This window comes from Thamnophis sirtalis, unplaced genomic scaffold (genome assembly GCF_051295495.1).
Source record: "Thamnophis sirtalis isolate CommonGarterSnake01/CBP01778 unplaced genomic scaffold, rThaSir2_p1.2 scaffold_2, whole genome shotgun sequence".
In the NCBI taxonomy this organism is placed as follows: domain Eukaryota; kingdom Metazoa; phylum Chordata; class Lepidosauria; order Squamata; family Natricidae; genus Thamnophis; species Thamnophis sirtalis.
In genome coordinates, this window is record NW_028261382.1 from 113,317,101 (window position 1) to 113,340,616 (window position 23,516).

Consider the following 23,516-nt stretch of genomic DNA (forward strand, 5'->3'; position numbering starts at 1 on the left):
TTTGACCTACTTAGTGCTGAGAGTTAACAGGTTGTGACCTCTGGTCTTATGGTAAATGATTACTGCTGTTGTATACGTGTTCCAGCATAGCTATGTATGCCTACACTTATGCTACAACATTCACATACATAGGTTCATCACAATTGGATGCAAGAACGCAAAGATGGGCTTGACATTTGTCCAAGGCTTTGGCAGCTTCACGAATTCCACAAGCTAATTATGACTCTTGATTGATTATTCCTCTAAGAACTTGTAACCTAAAGTTAGGATCTGAGCAGAATTTTTCAGAGTAACAAACCAGGAATTCAATCCTGATGTTATGCAAACGTTTTGCATTTCACTGTCATCCTGATGGCAGTAGAAGTCAAGGGAGTCTCATTTGGAACAGCATGCTAGACTTCTGTAGGAATCTAGCTTATTTATATACAAACAGACTCAGAGGAATCCATGATTGCTTTGAAAATTGAAGTACTACCCCTCATTTTCTTCCTTGGCTCTGATGTTTTTTGCCTGACAAATCCCAGAGATATTGTTTATAAATCATGTGTTTAGAAAATTCTTTGAAGTTTCATTTCCATTTTTAAATTTCCTTTATACCCACATTTCCCAAGGAAAATAAGAGCACTAAGCAAACTACTGTATTTTTCAGAGTATAACACGCACCTTTCCCCCCCAAAAAAAAGAGGGTGAAAATCTGGGTGCGTCTTATACACTGAATACAGCATTTTTGGCCTCCTGAAACCCTGCCCCCTTTGCAAAAATGGCATTGCATAGCCTTTAGGAGGCTTCCAGAGTGGTCCTGGGGGATGGGGAGGGCAAAAGTGAGTGAAAAATGGGCCGTATTTTGCTCATTTTTGCCCCCTGCAGCCCCCAGGACCACTCTGGAAGCCTCCTAAAGGCTATGCAAGGCCTTTTTTTTTTTGACAAAACCTGGGCCTGTATTTGCGAAAAATGGGGCATTCTGTGGAGGTCTGCAGAGTGCAAAAACTTTTTTTTAAAATTTGCCTCTTCAAAATCTTGGTGCGTCTTATACTCCAGTACATCTTATACTACGAAAAATACAGTATATCTTGCTCAAATGGTTCTGTAAGGCCAATAGCCAAGAGCTTTGTTGCTACCAACGTCTCACAATAGAAGTGAAATATCTCCAATACAATTGATGAAAGTTCTAGTTCCATTTTAGGCCTGAAAGCCATCTGGGTGTCTTTGGGCCAATCACCAGAAAACAGTGAGGTCTAGTCCCACTTTTGGCATGAAAGTCAACTGGGTGGGCCAATCACTAGGAAACTGTGAATTTCTAGTTCTGCCTTAGGCATGAGAGCCAGCTGGGTGACTCACTCCCAGCCCAACTCACCTCATCTTAAAGTTTTTGTGAGGAAAATAGGAGAAGGAAGGAATATTATGTCTGTTCTCCACCTTGAGTTACCTATAAAGGTAATAAAAAATCTAATAAAGAAATACTTTAGTTTTGTGCACTCCATCCAACAGGCCAATAAAAATTCATATATGCTCTAAGTCCGTGATGGCGAACTGTTCTGTCCCCCCTTCACGGCTCTTAACAAACGGCAGACAAATAAACTTAAAAGGAAGTCTTTTTATCAGTTCTCGGCTCAGACTGGCTTCAAGCCCAAAAATAACATAAATACAGTCTCTAACAAGATAATATAATACTAAACAAAAACTCTTACAACGCAATGCACTTCTCCAAGTGTATCCTTGAATCAGGGTTACATAAAACCAAGCACTTTTCCAAGTGTAAACCACGACTGCTGATTAATCAATGTTGTACGAACCAAGGAACGCACGAAGGAACATTGACTCCTGCAACTAGGGCGTGGCAGCATCTGTCCTTTTATCTCCAAAACCCCACTAATGAACCCCAGCTGCATCGTTAATCTTGCATTCCGAAAAGACTCACAGAAGACTGCTGCTGAGTCACAACAGCGAACCTATGGCACTATGTGCTGGCACACGAGTTGTCAGCTCCAGCGCACATGCGCACACTAGCCAGCTGATTTTCAGCCTTCCGGAGGGCCGAGAGAGGCCATTTTCACCCTCCCAAGGCTCCAGGAAAGACTCTGGAACCTGGAGGGGGCGAAGAACTGGCCCAACAGGCCAATGGAACTTCCAGTTGGCCCGCTGAGCCCATTTTTCACCCTCCCCAGGTTCCGGAGACTTTCCTGGAGCCTTGGGAGGGTGAAAATGGCTTCCCACGGCGCCCTGGAGGAAATATACCAAGCTCAACTTGGAGGCGAAGTGCGGCCCGTGTTGAGGGGGCGTTGTACGCACATGCACATGTGGGGGGCGCTTTGCATTATGGGTGCTGGCACACGCGCATACTACCGTGTGTGCGCCCTTGCATTTTTGGCATCCAACAACAAAAAGATTAGCCATCCCTGCTCTAAATCCATGTCTCCCGATTTTCCAAACACACACACACACACACACACACACACACACACAAATGTATTATATTTCAGAATATTGTGAAACATTCATATAGGGTAAAACAAAACACACAGAGAATGGAAGAAAAGTGCACAAAACACTATTAGTGGAAAACATTTTTAGAAAAATCACAAAGCACAGGTAGTTGTCAACTAATGACCACAATTGAACCTAAATTTTTTGTTGTAAAGTGAGACATATGTTAAGTGAGTTTTGCCCCATTTTACAACCTTTATTTCCACAGTTGGTAAGGGAACTACTGCAGTTGTTAAGTGAGTAACACAGCTGTTACTCTGGGACACTCAGCTGTCATAAATATGAGTTGCCTAGCATCTGAATTTTGTTTTCATGGGGATGCTGCAAAGGTCGTAACTGAAAAAGCAAAAAAGTCACATTTTTCAGTGCTGTTGCATCTTTGAATGGTCACTAAACAAGCTGTTGTAAGTTGGGGACAACCTGTAGAAAACCTTGAACGGGATGAACTGAACTGAATTTATGAATGGAAGATACTGAGAGTTACTGAAAAAAGGCGAATTTATCTCCTTGGTTTATATTTTGCTTTTTTTTTCCCATACTGAGACCGTTACCCATGAACCAATAATCCTTACTAGAAATTAGCCCCCTCGAACACAAGTAGCTGAAAAGAAACCAATGTCCCTCCAGCATCTTCATTCCATTGGAGGCAGATCCATAATTAGAAGGACCTTCTGTGGGAGGTTGGCAGGAATTGCTATCAGGGGGACTCGAGCAGACTTGTTTATCCACGTGGCTCAGAGGTCAGTTGGGGTTTAGCAGACTTGAATCTGAATCAAGAAGGACAACGTGATGTCCACGCAGAACAGATCTGATGTGAAAGTACATTAGATACGGTCTAATGTTGCGGATCGTCTATGTAGCATCAATATGAATGTCATCTCGCTAATGAATCTAGTGCAGTAGCTGCAGCTTACATTCTCCATGTGATGTTTTTCCTACAATCATTTGCTTAATATAGCCTTGCTGTAAAAAAAAAACACAGCACAAAAAATGTTATGCCACAATGTTTTGGGCCAGCTTGCTTACCCGTGATATATCATTTATAGCAGTGGTCCCCAACCTTTTTATCGCCGCGGACCAGTCAGCCTTTGATAATTTTACCGTGGCCTGCTGAGCGCGCGCAGGGGTGGGGGGGCGTTGTTCGCGACGACACATTGATTGTTTATATATCAGATTGTTTTGATTAAACAACTTTTATTGTATTGTATTTAAACATGCCTTACAAAATAAAATACAATTACATAAATATAAAGTGCAAGGCTACGCTACTAGCGCTGTCTACGCTAGCCCTACGTAGCTGCGCAGGCGCTCTTAGGTTTTTTTCAGGAATCGGCCAGCGCTGAAGCGCTGAAAAGGAATGAGAAGGGCGGCGCTGGACACAGGGGGGCGGTGGGCCGCTGGTGACGTCAGAGTGCCACCAGCGGTCCAGTAACACCCCTTGTGCCAGTTAGCCCTAATTTGCATACAGAAAGAAACTATGGCCTCCGGCCGCTGCAGCGATCATGGCCCCCGGCCGCTGCGCGGCCCGGTGCCAGGTACTCCACGGCCCGGCACCGGTCCGCGGACCGGGGGTTGGGGATCACTGATTTATAGCACATTACAGTCTGAAAAAACAAATAGCTTTTTTGCATCATCCAAGCACTCCAAAATATCCCTGTTGGTTTGCCTTGGGAAAAAAATTCCCTTGCCACGGGTATTAAAGAGATACTTCGGTTTAATATGATGTAGAGATAACAGTTCTTTCCCATTTATGAATTGTTTGACTTACCTATTTCTAAAGGTAAAGGTTCCCCTCACACATATGTGCTAGTTCTCAACTCTAGGGGGCGATGCTCATCTCAGTTTCAAAGCCGAAGAGCCAGTGCTGTCCGAAGACGTCTCCATGGTCATGTGGCCAGCATGACTAAACGCCGAAAGCGCACGGAACATTGTTACCTTCCCACCAAAGATGGTTCCTATTTTTTCTACTTGCATTTTTACATGCTTTCCAACTGCTAGGTTGGCAGAAGCTGGGACAAGTAATGGGAGCTCACTCCGTTACGTGGCGCTAGGGATTCAAACTGCCGAACTACCGACCTTTCTGATTGACAAACTCAGTGTCTTAGCCACTGAGTCACCATGTACCTGTACCTTAGAGACTAATAAAACTGTCTTTAAAACTCTGCTTATTTTGAATTAGGATGCTTCTAACATAATTAGAATCCCAAACAGTTGATGTTTCTTTGATAACCATCCTAGTCTGGAATGTAGAGGTTGGAAAGAACTTTGAAAATCATTTATTCCAATCCTTACTAGCACAGGAATTTACTACTAAAGGTTTCCTCTGGAGTAGTAATTCACACATTTGAATCACAGAGGTGGGGGGATACAAAGAACTTCCCACTTTTTGAAGAATCCTTCAGAGCATCTCTGACAGGTTTCCATCTGGCCTCTGTTTGAAGATTCCAGTGAAGGACATTTTAGCATTTCATGTGTCAATATGTTTCGGATTGACCAGTCAGGATATCCCTCCTGATGTCTAACTGGAACCTTTTGTAGTTTTAATCCCTTAGTTCTGGGATTGTCCTCTGGAGCAATAGAAAATAAGCCTTTTAAAATAATTTTTATTAAATGTTTTGATCTTTAAAAACAATAGGAAAGAAACAGCAAAGGAAAAAAAACTCAATAAGACAAATAGAAAATAAGTCTGTTCACTTCTCCATGTGACAATTCAGATGTTTGAAACAGCGTTCATATTCAATTTTCCCTTTGGTAGTTAAATATACTGGTAGTCCTTGATTTCCAACGGTTCATTTAGTGACCATTTGAAGTTACAATATACTGGAAAAAAAGGTGCCTTATGACCAACTGGGGAATTCTGGGAGTTGAAGTCCACACATCTTAAAGTTGTCAAATTTGAAAAACACTGATCTAGTCCGTGTTTTACGCTTTTATCAAAGAGAATTTCGTGACTTTGCTGAGATCTAAGTATATAAAATCTACGTCATTCCCCTGATCAGCTAAGTTAATTAACCTCACTGGTGAAATTCAAAAGTTTTCCCTACCGCAGTGGTGGGTACGTCCTGGTACGGGCATACCGGAGCCTGCTCTGAGCCTGCCCGGAGCATCGGATACCATTCCGCTACGGTGCTCCAGAGGGCCCACCCGCCCAAGCTCCTTACTGTGTTTTAAGGCTTCCTTGCTTCTGCGCATGCGCATGGCGTGTACAGTGCCTGTGCAATGCTCTGCTGAGCAGCTGGAGCATCACGGAGGCGGTAAGATGCATGTGTGTGCTGTGCGCATATGTGCACGCACTGCGCACATCCACGTGGACGACGACGCCGAGCCCATTCCAATCGTACCGGTTCGAATGTGATCCGGAACCCACCACTACCCTACCGGTTCTCTGTGTGTGTGGCTTGGTGGTCATGTGACCGAGTGGGTTTGGCTTGGTGGTCATGTGACCGGGTGGGCGTGGCTGCACAACTGACTCACACACAGTATAAAAGCAGCTGGACTTCACACAAAATGGCCCCGGCAACAAGCAGGAACCTCACAATCAGGCACACAACTGACTGACGCACAGCTATTTGGTAGTTAAAAAATGGTAAAAAAAAAGTTTAAAAAAAGTTCCCACGATTGCCCAGCACAGCTGATTGTTGCACAGCTGATTGTCGGAATGTTTTTTTTTCTTCACTTTTTAAAGCATTTTTTACTACTGGTTCGGGCGAATCGGCCCAAACCAGTAGCATTTCACCCCTGGTAAACCTCCTCCCTAGTTAGAGGAAAGATGGATTAAGATGGAACAAACAGTGTGAAGAACTTTCTAGAAGCTTCATATTGTTTATGCCCTTTAGCGTTACTAACCTCTGGGCCCTCTTCCTCCTCTTAGCCAAGACTTTGGCCAGTATCCCATCCCTAATCTCCCCTTCTATTTTCATTTGCAAGCCCTTTGGCACAAGAGCACTCCTTGGCAAAGCAGAGATGCGTCCCCTTGGTTGCTAGAGAAGGCAATTGGAAAGTCACACGTAGCAACATTGCGGGGAAAAGCAACCGGCTTCGCTATTCTTAGCTCAGGAATGCACACAGTGCCCTGTTGTGGTACCTCGCTAACCACCCTTGGAAAAACAAGGACAGCTCCGTGATGTTAAACAAACCTAGAAACCATCCCCAATGAATCCTTCAAACGGCGAAAGAATAATATGGGGAGGTTTCATCATGGCTTCTCCTCTCCCTCTGCTTTTCAAACATTAATCTTCCGAGGCAAGTTATAAGCATGGAAAGTTTCAGCAGAGGATAAACAAGCCAGAGACACTGAAGGTTTGGGAAAGGATTAAGGTAAACAGATCTGCCCCCATATATTTTTTTTTAAACTACAAGCAAAAGCCATTAGATCTTGGAGAAAATTGCTTTGGGATTGTTGGGGTTTTAAACCTCTCCGTGCAATATATGCCGGTTATATTTTGTACATTTCGTTGAAGAATTGGATGATGGGGTGGAGGTGGGCTAGCAGCTGTTGTCCTCTTTAAAAAGCAGAGGGCTTTTTTTTACGATCTATTGTTGTTTTGTGGTGCAGTCAGAACCAAAACTGTTGCATTGAGAAAGAAAAGCTAAGCATTGGCTGCATCTTATCGTGGGTGTACAGTAGAACTGAATATAATTATAGAGTTGGGGACAATGTTTTAGCAGACTTTGAAATCATGCAAAGAAAACAAATCCTGTTTGGGACTTATCTGAAATCATCACTGGAGGATTTCAAGAAGAGACTGGACAGCCATCTGTCGGAAATGGTGTAAGGTCTCCTGCTTGGGCGGGGGGTTGGACTAGATGACCTACAAGGTCCCTTCCAACTCTGTTCTTCTGAAAGCAAAGCAACTCACAGTTAAAAAAAAAGATTCCTAGACGCAGTTAGTTTAATTTATTGTGTTGTTCGGCAAAGTTACATTCTTTAGAAATGACTAAGGTTACTTTTTTGGTGGTGGGGATGCTAAATAGCCTAGAATTTTTAGAGAGTTTCCTCCTTATGAACAATTTTTCTTTGGTCTTGAATCCCTGATTATTGAAAGCATTTGAAACGTTAAGAAAAATATTTTTAACTCATTGGGCTATTAGAAGCCTAAAACAGGAATTGAATATCAGGTTTATTTAGCACGAGGAATGTGATACAGATAGTTCTCGACTTACGGCCACACTTGATTGTTAAGCAAAACCACGGTTAAATGAACCACTGATTCATTAGGCCCTATTTTGTTGATCCAGCGAGGTAGCTGTTAGGTAACGTATTTTTCGGAGTATAAGACGCACCAAGATTTTGAAGAGGCAAATAAAAAAAAACTTTTTGCACTCCACAGACCTCCCCAAAACAGCCTGTTTTTCACAAAAATGGGCTCATTTTTTCTCAAAAAAGGGCATGCATAGCCTTTAGAAGGTGTATAGAGTGCTCCTGGGGTTTGGGGAGGGAAAAACGAGCAAAAAATTCCCATTTTTCACTTGTTTCTGCCCTCCCCAGTCCCCAGGAGCACTCTGCAAAGCTCCTAAAGGCTATGCACGGCCATTTTGGTGAAGGGGGAGAGGTTTCAGGAGGCTAAAAATTCAGTGTATAAGATGCACCCAGATTTTCACCCTCTTTTTTGAGGGAAAAGGGTGCATCTTATACTCCAAAAAATACTGTAAGTTTTGCTCCATTTTATGACCTTTCTTGCCTCAGTTATTAAGCGAATTGCTGCAATTATTCAGTGAGGAACATGGCTGTTAAGTAAATCTGGCTCCCCGATTGCATTTGCCTGTCAGAAGGTCACAAAAGGGGGATCACGTGACACCTGGAGACTACAAACATCATAAATATGAGTCAGTTGCCAAGTGTCTTAATTTCAATCACGTGACCATGGGATGATGCTGCAGTGGTCATGAATGTGGAAAACAGCCATAAGTCTCTTTTTTCAGTGCCATTGTAATTTTGAACAGTCACTAAATGAACTTAGTTGTTTAGTGTAAGTCAAGGACTACATATATATATATACCTTCTTTGTTGGTGTAAGCAACTGTTTTCTCCATTCTGTAATAGGTAAAGGTTCCCCTCACACATATGTGCTAGTTGTTCCTGACTCTAGGGGACGGTGCTCATCTCCATTTCAAAGCTGAAGAGCCAGCGCTGTCCAAAGATGTCTCTGTGGTCATGTGGCCGGCATGACTAAATGCCAAAGGCGCATGGAACGCTGTTTACCTTCCCATCAAACGTGGTCCCCATTTTTCTACTTGCATTTGTACATCCTATCGAACTGCTAGGTTGGCAGAAGCTGGGACAAGTAACAGGAGCTCACTCCGTTACGCGGTGCTAGGGATTCGAACTACCAACCTGATTCTGATTGACAAGCTTAGTGTCTTAGCCACTGAGCCACCATATCCCTTTTCTGTAACAGATGGACAATATTTCAAGGGGACTTTTGCATTGCACCCCAAAGAATTTTTGATACTGTCATCCTAAGAATTCTCCTTTGGATTCTCCTGTTTACATCATGGAAGAAGACCATCTCCAAGGCCTGCTCTTCAGAGACCAAGATTTCTCGTCGGATCTCCTAAAGCAGCTGAACGTCTTGAGACAAAACAGAATCCTAACCGACATCCTCCTGTGCACCAATGACATTGAAATTCCCTGTCACAAGAATGTCCTTGTCTCAAGCAGCCCCTATTTCAAGGCCATGTTCTGTGACAACTTTAAGGAGAGCATCCAGGAAAAAGTCAACCTCCAAGGAATGGACTCCAGCATTCTGCATTCGATTATCCTTTATGTCTACACGGGAGAGATTCTCATGACCCCCGAGAACATCCTGAGTCTCATGGAGACGGCATCCATGCTCCAGTACATGAAACTCTTCGAAGCTTGTTCAGCTTATCTCCAGGATCAGCTGTCTCCAGAAAATTGCCTCAGTCTCAGCAGGCTTTCTGAAATCCTCCATTGTCGGGATCTTAATCAGAAAGCGAAAGAGATGGCTCTAAGGTATTTCCCTGAAGTAGCCACTTCTGAAGATCTGAAAGAACTTTGTGTGTTAGAGTTGATAGACTACCTTGGGAATGACGAGCTTTGCGGAGAGGAGGAACAGGTTTTTGAGGCTATCATGGTCTGGGTAAGGCATGACCTTCAAGCGCGACAAGGCTATATTCAAGACTTGTTCCAAAAGGTGAGGCTTCAGTATGTCCACCCAACCTTCTTCTTCCGCTTCATAGCCAACGACTCCCTCATTCAGTCATCCCCCGCCTGTCAAAATATCCTAGAACTTGCAAATAAGCAGATGTTCTCGCTGTATAGTGTCAGTGCCCCTGACGTCAAACCCTTCTGGCATGTTCCGCGGCGCTATTCATGTCGGGAATTCCTCCTCTTAATCGGCGGTCGCAAAGACAATCAACAAACGACCAGGGACGTCTTGCTGTATGATGAGAAAACAAATCAATGGTTGAGGCTTGCCAAGTATCCAACCCGTCTCTACAAGGCCTCGGCGGTCAGTCTGCACAGTAATGTCTATCTTCTGGGGGGAATTCCTGTAGGTAATGGGAGGAACCAAGCCAGTAACAACGTTTACATCTTCTCTCTCAAACTGAATCAATGGAGGCCGATAGAGCCCATGTTCATGGCACGCTATTCCCATAGAAGTGTGGCCTACAAAAACTATATCTTTGCCATCGGGGGCATCGGCGTGAACCAGGAAATCTTAAATTCCATGGAGAGGTACGACAGCATCTACAACGTTTGGGAAGCCATGGCGAATATTCCCACTGCGACGCTGCATCCTGCTGTATCTGCCAAAGACCAAAGAATCTACCTGTTTGGGGGGGAAGACTTGATGCAAAACCCAGTCAGGCTAATACAGGTAATTCCCATTCTTGATCATCTCACCTGGGCTGTCTCAATTGCATGCTTCCCGCCATGTCTGACCTTTGGCTCAAAGTCTCTGGGCTATTATCAGGGGTGGGCTTCAAAAAATTTCAGCAACGGGTTCTCTGCCTGGTTGCTGGGTGGGCGTGGCCATGGTGGGGCATGGCCTAGTCGGCCTCCTGCACTTTGGCGGGGAGGAGGATGTTTTTACCTTCCCCAGGCTCTGAAGGCTTTCTTTCAGCCTCTGGATGGGCAAAAACTTCCTCCCCGGGCTCTGGAGGCCTTCCGGGAGGCCAGTTTTCCCCCCTCCCTGAGCTTCTGTGCGGCCCCTGAAATAGCAATAGCAGTTAGACTTATATACCACTTCATAGGGCTTTCAGCCCTCTCTAAGCGGTTTACAGAGTCAGCATATTGCCCCCAACAACAATCCAGGTCCTCATTTTACCCACCTCGGAAGGATGGAAGGCTGAGTCAACCCTGAGCCGGTGAGATTTGAACAGCCGAACTGCAGAACTGCAGTCAGCTGAAGTAGCCTGCAGTGCTGCATTTAACCACTGCGCCACCTTTGGATAACTTGCATCCAAAATGGGCTGCGTGGAGACTCCTGAGAGGAGCGGAATAGGGTGGGAGAGATGGAAGCCAGGGGTGAGATTTGGAGGTTCTCCAAACTGGCCATAACGTTAGCTATGGGTTCCCCCAAACCCGGGCGAACCTGTAGCAGCCCACCCCTGGCTATTCTTATGCTTTGCTAAGAAAATATCCTTAACAGAAAATAGAAAAACCTAGCTGTTATTTTAAGAATCCATTGGGAAGCCATGCAGTGGATAGCCAAACTCATTGGCTAAGCTAAAAGCTCCTGAAAAACCACATAAACATTCCTTTTTATTCATACAGGCAATCATTTTGCTGTTAAGAGCTTAAGCAACAGCCACAACGTCATTTTGCTAAGAGGCCCCACCATTACTTACCATATGCAATCCAGGGTGGTGTAAATATTGCAGGATGGACAATGTGTGTATGTGTGTGTTGCATTTGTGATGATAAATAAATAAAGGGAGACTAGTATAGATCTATTTCAAGCTATTTAGCTCTCATCAGCTAGCCATACCCTTACTGGGATTTGAACCTGGGCAGTTTTTACATGTTAGGCAGTTGTATTAGCCACTAAGCCACAAGCTCTCCTCCCTTATCAGCTGAGCCAAGGAAACAAGTAAGTGTTATGTCAAAGCACCTGGTATGCCTGTTATAGGGTTTCCTGCCTGGAAGGCTCCTAGAATGGAGCTGAAAGGCAAAAAGGGAAGCAGTATGCTGCCTCCCATATTTGGGCATACCAAGTGCTTTGACATCACACACACACACACACACACACACACACACACACACACACACACACACACACACACAATGTAGACAAATCCAGATGCATTTCAAAGGCTAGCTTTGGGAACAATTGCAAATGTGAGTGTGTCTCAGCATTCCAATGTCAATTCAACAAGAGAAGCATTAGTTAGAGTGGTTGCATCCAAGGGCATCTACGGAAGGGAGAAAAAAAATATCAAGATGGTGGCTGCAACTGTGAAATAGGAATCCCGCCCCATCGTTCCTATTGGCTAAAACAGCCAAAGAGAGGCTGGTCCTTCAGGGATCAGTAAAATAGGGGTGGGGCTTCAGTCACATGGTTGTGGCCGCCATCTTGACTGTTTAGACCTAACCTACCTTGCCATCCCTAACTCCATTATACTTAGAGGATCATCTAACCTGGCTTCCTAAATCCACAATGCAACCATCGTACCAGGTCAAGTGGTTAAAATGCATTCTATTTCATATTTACACACTTCTATAGCTGCAAACTGTTAGAAGATAGCAAAATAAGACCAAATCAATATTTTCCTGCCTGCTTCATGGGCTCATGAGTGCAACAGATCAATACCTTCACCGAGGCCAAGGGTCAAACACAGGAAATCAGCTCCATGATTTCAACCAGATTGGTTAAAAAAAAAAGGAACCAGGTTAGATAAACTTGGTTTGATTCAGAAGTGGGTTGCTGCCGGTACGGCCTGGTACAGCCATACCGGTAGTGGCCGGGCGCAGCTGAGAGCGTACCGGTACGGTGGCTCATTTGGCCCACTCGCCCACGCTCTAGAGCTGTTTTATGGCAAACAGCAAAGTGTGTGTACGCCAGGGGTGGGTTTCAGGCGGTTCGCGGCAGTCCCCACGAACCGGTTGGTCGGCGAACCCGGAAGTAAGTAACTTCCGGGAACGCCGAAGGGTCCACCCGCCCGCCCGTGTTTCTTACCCGGTTTTGACGAGTTCTGCGCTTCCACGCATGCGCAGGACGCATACAGTGCCTGTGCGATCCTCCAGGAGCAGCTGGAGCATTGCACAGGCACTAGTACGCATGCGTGCACTGCGCGCGTGCACGAGGACGCCGCCGGCCCCGTTCCAACCGAACCGGTTTGAACGGGGCGAGAAACCCACCCCTGATGTACGTGCACAGCGTGCAGAAGCCCCAACAAGCAGCTGGTTGTCCCAGGGGCAGTGGATTGTACATGCATGCACAGTGCACATCCAGCACATGCATCAACAGACTGCAATGTACACGGGTAGCGACAGTAAGAGCAACTCACCACTGCTTTGATTCCTTCTTTCCAAGATTCTGGACTTCCAAGCATAATAAAGATGACCTCATGGTTTTCTCAGATATAATTCATTATCTGAGCACAGGTTCAAGGTTCAAGGTTCAAGGTTCATTTTATTTATATGCCACCCTATTCCCAGCGGGACTCAGGGTGGCACACAAACCCAAAGGAGGGGAAGGGAAACACAAAAACTACAACAAAAAATACAGGGCATTTAAAAACAACCAACAGCCACACGATTCGAGAGGGGAAGGGAACTCATCGACCCCAGGCCTGCCGACACAGCCAGGTTTTAATGGCTTTTCGGAAGGCCTGGAAAGAGGTGAGGGTCCAAATCTCTGTGGGGAGCTCGTTCCAAAGGGCCGGAGCCGCCACAGAGAAGACCCTCCCCCGGGTAATAGCCAGATGACATTGGCTAGTAGACGGAACCCGGAGGAGGCCTAATCTGTGTGATCTAATGGGTCTTTGGGAGGTAATTGGCAGCAGGCGGTCTCTCAAGTACCCAGGTCCAACAGGATTTTTTTTCAGCCAATTCAAATTTAGGGTTACATTATATCAGTGGTGAAATTCAATTTTTTTTACTAACTGGTTCTGTGGGCGTGGCTTGGTGGGCGTGGCAGGGGAAGGATACTGCAAAATCCTCATTCCCTCCCCATTTTGGGGCCAGCCAGAGGTGGTATTTGCCGGTTCTCCAAACTACTCAAAATTTCCACTACCGGTTCTCCAGAACCTGCTGAATTTCACCCCTGCATTATATGTACTTCACCAGTATTTTCAAATTTTAAACCTAAAATTCTCTTAAGCCATCTTTCCTCAGCTTTGTGCCCCTGTTCATTTTATTTTCACGCCTATAATCCTTCAGTGGCTATGCTGGCTGGAGATTACAGGAATGGAGGATACGAAGGTGGATGCCCCTTTTATAATATACAGCAATATGTTCAAATATTTGGTTTCAGAAAAAAGCAATTTGCAAACTGTTTCTACACCAGATGTTCTTTTAGTCACGGGTGGTCATTTAAAAAAAAAACCTGAAAGTTAGGCAATTCCAGATGTCCATTGCAAAGGTTTTATCAGCATTTGGTGGCTATCATGATTCAGGTTTCAGTTAAATAGCTTGCAAGATACATTAACTGTTGACTTTCCCATTATATTTATACAACAGCTAACAATGCACTAATAGCAATAGCATTTAGACTTACATATTGCTTTACACCCCTCTCTAAGCAGTTTACAGAGTCAGCATATTGCCCCCCAACAATTTGAGTTCTCATTTTGCCCACCTCGGAAGGCTGGAAGGCTGAGTCAATCTGAGATTTGAACTGCCAAATTGCAGGCAGCCAGCAGTCAGCAGAAGTAGCCTGCAGTACTGCACTCTAACCACTGCGCCACCACCACTGCATCTTTTAATAAGACTTTAAAACAAGCTATGGCATTCTTTTCATTTCTCAACTGCCGACTGGTATTAAATTGTGTGTGTGCGTGTGCTTGAATCTAGTTGACACACAAGAATAGCTGGCCACAGACACAAATGAGGATGGAGCTGAATATTCAAATGCCATTCAGTTTCTTGTGCATTGAAATGACGGCACACCGCTGTTGTAGTTTCCATCCTGTAAGCTAAAAACAGTATGCTAGTAGCTGTCGACTTAACAACCATTTGTTTAGTGACCCAAGTTACAACCGCACTGAAAAAGGTGACTTGCAACCAATCCTTAAACTTACAGCTGTCACAGCATCCCTAAGATCATGCTGCCAATTACCTCCAATAGACCGATTAGATCCCACAGACTAGGCCTCCTCCGAATTCCATCCACTGGCCAATGCCGACTGGCGACCACCCGGAGGAGGGCCTTCTCTGTGGCTGCTCTGGCCCTCTGGAACGAGCTCCCCGTGGAGATTCGGACCCTCACCTCTCTTCAGGCTTTCCGCAAAGCCCTTAAAACCTGGCTGTTCCGACGGGCCTGGGGCTGATGAGTTCCTGTCCCCGCTCGAATGGTGTGGCTGTTGAGTGTTTTTAAATTGTGGTATTGTTTTGTCCATGTCTTTTTTTCATTTGTATCCCTCCCCCCCCCCACCCGACTTGGGTTGTGAGCCGCCCTGAGTCTCTTCTGGGAATAGGGCGGCATAGAAATATAATAAATTCAATTCAATTCAATCATGTGATCCAAATTCAGGCACATGGCAATTGGCTTGTATGACAGTTGCTGCTTGTTGGGGTCATATCATTGCCACTTGCAACTTTCCCTGCTGGCTTCCTACAAGCCAAGTTAATGGGGGAAGCAGATTCACTTAATAGCTGCATAATTCACTTAACAACTGTGGCAAAAAAAGGTCTTACGCAGCAGGGGTGGGATCCTACCGGTTTAACCACCCGTTCACTTATCACTCGCTTCGCATGCTGCATGCACAGTTTACAAAAAAACTCACCTTTTGCATTACTGCTGGTGAGGAAAACAGCTGAGGCTGTTTCAATCCACTCTGCCACGCCGATCAGCTGGGCTTCAGAAAAGGAAATATACTGTATTTTTGGAGTATAAGAGGGACATTTTCCCCTCAAAAATGAGGCTGAAAATCTGGGTGCGTCTTATACACTGAATACAACATTTTTTTGCCTCTTGAAACCCCTTCACCAAAATAGCCTTGCAGAGCCTCACGAGGCTTCCAGAGTGCTCCTGGGGGCTGGGGAGGGCAAAAATGAGCGGAAAATGGGCCATTGTTTGCTCAATTTTGGCCCCCACCCCACAGGAGCACTCTATAAGCCTCCTAAAGCCTACGCATGCCCTTTTTTTGACAAAAAATGGGCCCATTTTCGCAAAAAAACCAGGCCGTTTTGGGAGGTCTGCAGAGTGCAAAAAACTTTTTTTTAATTTGCCTCTTCAAAAACTTGGTGCATCTTATACTCCGGTGCGTCTTATACTCCAAAAAATACGGTAGGTGAGCATAGCGCAGGGGCGGGCTGACAGGCCCACTTCAAAGTCAAAGCAAACCAGTTCACTCCCAGTTGATAGTCGGAGCTACCGGTTCCCCTGAACCGGTCTAACCAGTAGAATCCCACCCCTGGTCTTAAGGTCTACCATGACTCAATTAACAACTGCCTTGCTTAGCAATGGAAATTCTGGTTCCAGTTGTGGTTATAAGTCAAGGATTACCTGAATGATAGTAGTTAAGTAATTGAACTATGACTAGGGAGTTCCATGTTCAAATCAACACCTGGGGATGGAAACTGATTGGTTGGTTTTGGGGCAATCCCTCAAGTGAGGTGTAGAATTATATCTGCTAATTTACTTGGATTTCCAGATCTGGATCCAGAATTTAGTGCCTATTTGCCAAATAGGTAAACAATGGTAGCCTATTTGCAAATAAATACTGTATATTTATTGTATGACTATGATAATGCTTTATCACTATTATTGTATGTACATGAAGAGCTTATGCACTGGAGACAAATGCCTTGTGTTTCTAATCCCACTTGACCAATAAAGAATTCTAACTCTATATCTTCACTTTTTTTTAAAAAATGGATTTATTATTAGAGATTTCCTTTTATGTCAAATCCCTCCATTTCATGCCCCTCCGTTTCATATTTTCCAGGTATATCATGTGTCCAGGAACATGTGGTTCCGAATGGAGACCAGGATGGTGAAAAATGTCTGTGCACCAGCGATTTCGATTGGAGACCGGATTTTTATCGTTGGAGGTAACATAAATTGAGAATCGCTGTCTCCCAAAATACAGCAATTTCTTTCTGCTTGACGTCATAGTGTAGATTTTTCCCCCTTACATCTGGAGTGTCTGACTATGTCTTGTAGAGTCTATTACCATAGTAGCTTCGGATGTAATTTATATGAAATTCAGTTTATGTTTTCTTCCCTCCCTATGATTTCATGTACTAATACGTCTTAATCCAGTACTCAAAGACTATTTACGATCCTTGATGCAAGCAAATTTTGCATATCTTTTATTCAGAATGACCACTGAAAAAGGAAGCAAAACACACGGAGAAAAAAGCAGAGTAGTTAGAGGTAATATTTGGACAAAACCTTCAAATAATGTAATTGAAATTTACTATAGATGATATGCAACTTGTATGCAAAATTACTATAGACAATATGCAATTTTTTTGCTCCATATCTTACTTCTGAAACTTTGATCCAGAGATGGATTCCTACCGGTTCGCACCAGTTCAGTAGAACCGGTTCATCAAATCTACCGAACCGGTTAGAAGAGGTTCCACCAGTGGACCCAGAAAGCAAGGCCACACCTACAGAAGAGGTTGCAAAAATTTTTGAAACCCACCACTGCTTTGATCTCATATTTAGATACTGCGAACCCAACATTTTTCTTATAATTTCCAGCCTGGAGATGCTATGAACTAAATAGCACTCAAAGGAAAATCCTGATCTGGAGGTTAAGGAGAAAAACAAAGGCCAAGTCCAGGGAGTTGGTGTGGGATGAGATGAAAATTCATCCTACCTTAGACCTCTTCACCCTCCAGTAAATTACTCCTCATTAAAGTCCATGTGTCTATGCACTTTGTGAAATAAGTATGCAAGTCTTATGACTATATAACATTTGGAGCACTGAAATCCTGGAACAATCTGCCTAGCAGCTTAACTTCACTGAGTTAGTAAACAAAAGAGCCGTCAAACTGTTTCCTACAGAAATCCAGTGGTCCTGAGTCCTCTTCTCCCTTCCTTTAATCTGTAGAAAATCCCTGTCTGCAGTATTGATCCTCATCCTGCTACTCTGAAGAACCTGCCAGCTTCAGTCAAGGCCTAAAAACTCAGAAAAAATCAGAATAACAAAGTTGGGTCTTCTACTCCAACTTCCCCCACCCCACTCAAGCAGAAGACTCTACACGAGTGATGGCTAACCTTTTTTGGACCGTGTGCCAAAAGCGGGGGGAGTGCAGGGAGGTCGTGCACGGGCGTGCCTACATCCATAATGCTATGCGCGTGACCCCACAGTGCATGTGTGCACCCACCTCTTTTGGTGTGCTTTTTCCGCCTCCCCAGGCTCCAGAGGCTTTCTAGGAGTCTGGGGAGGGCAAAAACAACCCCCCTGCCCCCCAGAGGCCCTCCAGAGGCTTCAGAAGCTTCCCCGAAACCTCCGGAGTGCAAAAGACCGGCCCTATGAGCAAACTGGAAGTTCAGAAACAAACTTTTGGTTTGCTCGTAGGGCCTTTTTTTGCCCTCTGGAGCCTTCAGGAGGCTTCCCTGAAGGCTCCAGAGGGCGAAAAATAGCCCTACGAGCAAACTGGAAGTCTATTCCCAAAGTTCCAAAACCGCCCATAGGGGTGGTTTTTTCGTGCTCCGGAGACTTCAAGGAAGCCTCTGGAGGGTGAAAAAGGGTCTTAAAAGAAGTCCGAAGTCAGCTGGCCAGTGCATGCATGCGTGCTGGAGCTGACAAGGCATCGCCTCGTGTGCCCTAACAAATGGTTCCACATGCCACAAACGGCTGTCCAATCTCTTCTTTAAAACCTTCAGTGATGGAGCACCCACAACTCCCGAAGGCAAGCTGTTTCACATTCTCACCGTCAGGAAATTTCTCCTCAGTTCTAGGTTGGATCTTTCTTTGATAAGTCTCCATGTGTTATGTCTTAGCCTGCTTTCAGGTGCTTTGGAAAACTCAACCAAATTCAGCATTTGAAGAACGTATTCTGGAGCTGTAGGGACACACTGTTGTTGGTAGTCTAACTGTACCATGTTTTGGTGTTGTGGTTTTTTTACATTTTGTAGGATCAGCAACACCAACTGTGCAACTACCTTCAAGAAACCAAATAATTGTTCCTTTCCTGTTTTCCAGAAGTATATCTCAGTGTCCAATTTTGGTGCCACAATTTTTCATTTAGTTCTATACAAGAGAGAGCAGGAAGACCACAATGTGAACACTGGAAGAGATATACAAGAAGGATTGTAAAAAAAAAAAAAAAACTCCAAACCTTGTTCTCTATTTATTCTGAAACTTTGTGCAATGACTCAGCAGACAAGCTTAAGCCACCAACGTTTATTTAAGGAAAATCACAAACATTTCATCTAATTTCAAACATAATTCATTTTCCTTTAAAGCAAAGAGATTTACTACCGATAAATTTTCAGTTACCGAGTAAGTATGTCATAACATCATCTAGTGGTTCCTGGCTTATCGAGCAAATTGGAACTGGGGGAAAAAATCTCAATAATAACAAACAGATTTTTGATATTTTTCAAAAAGCATCTAATATATGACAAGTTTCCCTTGAATAAGTCAGATCAAAACAAGACAAGAGTTTATTAACCGCAGCAATGTGACACTTGGCTTGAATTAGATAGAGTTCTTACTATTTACTGCAATTATGTCTGATTCTGTATTAGTTTTGAGCTGATCCAATATATGATAAAGCTTTATAGCTAATAGTATAGAAAGATAGTTTTGCAGGTCTGTCTACCAGCTTTAGATTCAATTCAATGGGATATTTTTAGGGGAACACAATGGGGACACTGATTCTTCTTTCCTTGACGCTCATATTTCTATAAATATTTCATCCATTCCTGTAGCTTTCCAATTTAGTAGTAACAGAGAACAGAGAAGAGCAACAAAGATGATTAGGCAACTGGAGGCTAAAACATATGAAGAACAGTTGCAGGAACTGGGTATGTCTAGTTTAATGAAAAGAAGGACTAGGGGAGACATGATAGCAGTCTTCCAATATCTCAGGGGTTGCCACAAAGAGGAGGGAGTCAAACTATTCTCCAGGGCACCTGCGGGTAGAACAAGAAGCAATGGGTGGAAACTAATCAAGGAGAGAAGCAACTTAGAACTGAGGAGAAATTTCCTGACAGTTAGAACAATTAATCAGTGGAACAGAAGTTGCCTCCAGAAGTTGTGAATGCCCCAACACTGGAAGTCTTTAAGAAGATGTTGAATAACCATTTGTCTGGTGTTGTGCTGTTGGGTTTCCTGCCTAAGCAGGGGATTGGACTAGAAGACCTCCAAGGTCCTTTCCAACTCTGTTAGTCTATTCTATTCTAAGTGTTCCTCTACATTTATCTTCTATACTAGGGATTCTTGTAAATAGGGAATATCTCCTAGGGCCGTAATGGCAAACCAATGGCACATGTGCCACAGGTGGCACACGGAGCCATTTATCAGGGCATACAAGGCATTGCCCTGTCAGATGGCCAGCGCGCATCCGCGTGCTGGCCAGCTGACTTCAGCTTTCTTTTGAGACTGTTTTTCGCCCTCCAGAGGCTTCCCTGAAGCCTCCAAAGCATGAAAAACCAGCCCTACGGGCAAACCAGGAATTCAGAAACAGACTTCGGGTTTGGTTGTAGGGCCATTTTTTACCCTTTGGAGCCCTCAGGGAAGCCTCCTGAAGGTCCCTGAAGGCTCTGGAGGTCGAAAATCAGCCCTTCGGACAAACCCGAAGTCACCATTCCCGAACTTCCGGGTTCTCCATAGGTCTGTTTTTCGCCCTCCGGAGGCTTCAGGGAAGCTCCTAGGGCCTCCAGAGTGCATCAGGGTGGTGGGGGAGGCTGTTTTCGCCCCCCCCCCAGCCTCCTAGAAATCCTTGAGCCTGGGGAAGGCAAAAAAATGCAGCAAAAGCGGGGGTGCTGGAGTGGGTTGTGCGCTGGGGTGGGGTCATGCGCATAGCATTATGGGTGTGGCACACCGGCTCACAACCCCCCTGTGCTCCCCACGCTTTTGGTACGCCAGCCAAAAAAGGTTTACCATCACTGTCCTAGGGGTATGTTGGATGTTGACATCTGTGCTATACATAATTTCAACACCAGCCTGAAGATGGCGAGTTAGACTTCGCCAAAACGTTGCCAAGACAATCTCAATCTTACACTGGAAAAGACCCAAATACAACAAGACCAGCATACCTACACTCGTGAAAATCTACAAATGTTTGTGTGTGTGTGTGTGTGTGTGTGTGTGTGTATATATGTCTGTGTATGTGTGTGTTGTATTTGTGCTGATAAATAAATAAAGGGAGACTAGTATAGATGTATTTCAAGCTATTTAGCTCTCATCAGCTAGCCATACCCTTACTGGGATTCGAACCTGGGCTGTATTACATATTAGGCAGATGTGTTAACCACTAAGCCACAGGCTCTCCTCCTATTATCAGCTGAGCCAGGGAAATAGGTATGTAATTAGTGTCACAACCCCTGGTTTTATTTATATATATATATATATATATATATATATATATATATATATATATATATATATATATATATATATATATATATATATATATATATATATATATATATATATATATATATATATATATATATATATATATATATATATATATATATATATATATATATATATATATATATTTATCAGCACAAATAAAACACACATACACACACAGACACACACAGACACACATATATATAAGTCTGAAGTCCACGCGTCTTAAAGTTGTCAAGGTTGGAGGCCCCTGATTTATTTGACTCAATTCTAGCTGCCTCTCTTCACATTCCCAGGACTGTCATATGGTGTAACAGGTCTGACTCCGAGCCACGCAAGGGAAGAGCATAATAATTACGGAAAGAATAAATCACCAAAACTGAGAATACAGTAATATCATTTGTAAGGGATCATTTAGGCCACTGAGTCAGTGCGGTGCACACGTAAGGTCGGGGAGTGTCAAAGCAACATGCCAGGTGGTGCATCATGACCTAAGTGGAGTTTCCATTGCATGACTCCTCCCGCCATCTTGCTGGTGGTAACACACAAACTCTGCGGACACCACTGCATTCAATTCAATCCTCTGCTCAAGACAAGAATCCAGATAAAAAAGAATTGCAGTGGAGAAACTTTCTTTGACAAGGTTTATAATGGTGCTAACCTCCCAGGTGATCCAGGCCCCAATTCTTACTACAGGTAGTCCACCACTTAAAGCCATTTGTTCTGTGACCATTCAAAGTTACAACGGCATTGAAAAAAAGGTGGCTTATGGCCGTTTTTCAATTCTATGACCATTGTAGCATCTCCATGGTCACGTGATCAAAATTCAGACACTTGGTCATTGACTCAAATTTATGATGGTTGCAGTGTCCCCTTTTACGACCTTCTGACAAACAAAGTCCACGGGGAGCCCAGATTCATTGAAAAACCAGGTTACCCATTTAACAATTACAGTGATTGACTTAACAACTGCAGCAAGACAGGTTGTAAAAACGGGGCAAAATTCACTGAACAACGGTCTCGCTTAGCCACAGAAATTCTGGGCTCAGTTGTAGTCGTAAATTGAGGACTATCTGGTTTCCATTGCCCTTCCAGAGACATTCTTCCTGCTTAGCCTGTCACTTATGAATTTCACAATTTTCATTGTTTGGGGGTTTTTTTCCTAGGATACACCCGAAGAGTAATTGCTTATGATACCAAGGACAATACATTTGTGAAGTGTGCAGACATGAAGGAAAGGAGGATGCACCACGGGGTAGCTGCGATCAACGAGAAGCTGTATTTGACCGGGGGCCGCTGTCTAACACCGGATAACGCCATCGTGGACTCGGATTCACTGGACTGCTATGACCCTCAGACAGATACCTGGTGTTCAAAGGGGAAACTACCCCATAGACTGTTTGACCACGGATGCCTCACGCTACAGTGTGTGCCTTATGCTAACTTCTCGGGAGAAGGGAATGGAAGTAAAATGTTTCCCTGATGGCAGAGAAGAGGCTAGTCAACGCTTCCCAAGCCATGAAAATGGATTCAGGACAGGGGTGGGATTCTACCGTTTCGGACCGGTTTAGGCGATGATCAGCTTTGAGCGAACTGGTTCAGCCCAACAATCAGATTAGGAGCCGAGGTGGTGCAGTGGTTAGAGTGCAGTACTGCAGCCACTTCAGCTGACTGCTAAGCTGCAGTTCAGCAGTTTGATTCCCACCGGCTCAAGGTTGACTCAGCCTTCCATCCTTCCGAGGTGGGCAAAATGAGGACCTGGATTGTTGTTGGGGGCAATATGCTGACTCTGTAAACCTCTTAGAGAGGGCTGAAAGCCCTATGAAGCGGTATATAAGTCTAACTGCTATTGCTATTGCTAGATTAGCCCACCCGCCTGCGTTATTTTCCTCCCTTTATCTTCTCAGCTGATTCACGCGGCAGAGCAAATTGCCACGAAAATCAGCTGTGTTACTCCTCCGAAGAAACCCGGAAGTGAAGAGCAAATCGCGCCATCACAAAACCAGTTGTTAAACCGGGAGGATCCCACCACTAACTGGGGAATAGGCTTGAGAAGGTTCATCGTAACATGAGGTAAAATGAGCTCTTTGCCTCAAGCAGCAGGATACAGGATTCGATTAAAGCAGTGTTTGTGGTGTGTTGGCATGGTACACTTATCCGGAGAGATTAACCCTGGTTTCTCTCCATTAACCGAATGTCCTGGGTTCACACAGCTTCCTGAATCCTGGACTAAGCTCTTGCTAGATTGCACTATAATGTCTGCCAAATATACCTTACATGTTGCTAAAGATTTTCACTTTGTTCTTCAATTTGTTCCCTAATTTCAGGAACAACCATGTTTTTACGCAGGATTTGCC

The 23,516-nt window shown here is 44.3% G+C and overlaps 1 protein-coding gene across 1 annotated transcript; it reads left to right on the plus strand.

Moving 5' to 3' along the window:
* The first annotated feature begins 6,479 nt into the window (after positions 1-6,479).
* Positions 6,480-22,836, plus strand: KLHL38 (kelch like family member 38). Its single transcript, XM_087706713.1, has 4 exons — positions 6,480-6,801; positions 8,528-10,328; positions 16,564-16,669; positions 22,326-22,836. Exons 2-4 carry the CDS (start codon positions 8,979-8,981, stop codon positions 22,640-22,642), a joined length of 1,773 nt encoding a protein of 590 aa, XP_087562839.1. The 5' UTR covers positions 6,480-6,801; positions 8,528-8,978; the 3' UTR covers positions 22,643-22,836.
* Positions 22,837-23,516: the final 680 nt, after the last annotated feature.

Excerpts from the sequence above, each read along its gene's own strand:
- KLHL38 (XM_087706713.1), top strand. The coding sequence starts at position 8,979 with ATGGAAGAAGACCATCTCCAAGGCCTGCTCTTCAGAGACCAAGATTTC. Across the intron at positions 10,329-16,563 it reads ACCCAGTCAGGCTAATACAG|GTATATCATGTGTCCAGGAA; the intron begins GTAATTCCCATT and ends CATATTTTCCAG. Across the intron at positions 16,670-22,325 it reads CCGGATTTTTATCGTTGGAG|GATACACCCGAAGAGTAATT; the intron begins GTAACATAAATT and ends TTTTTTTCCTAG.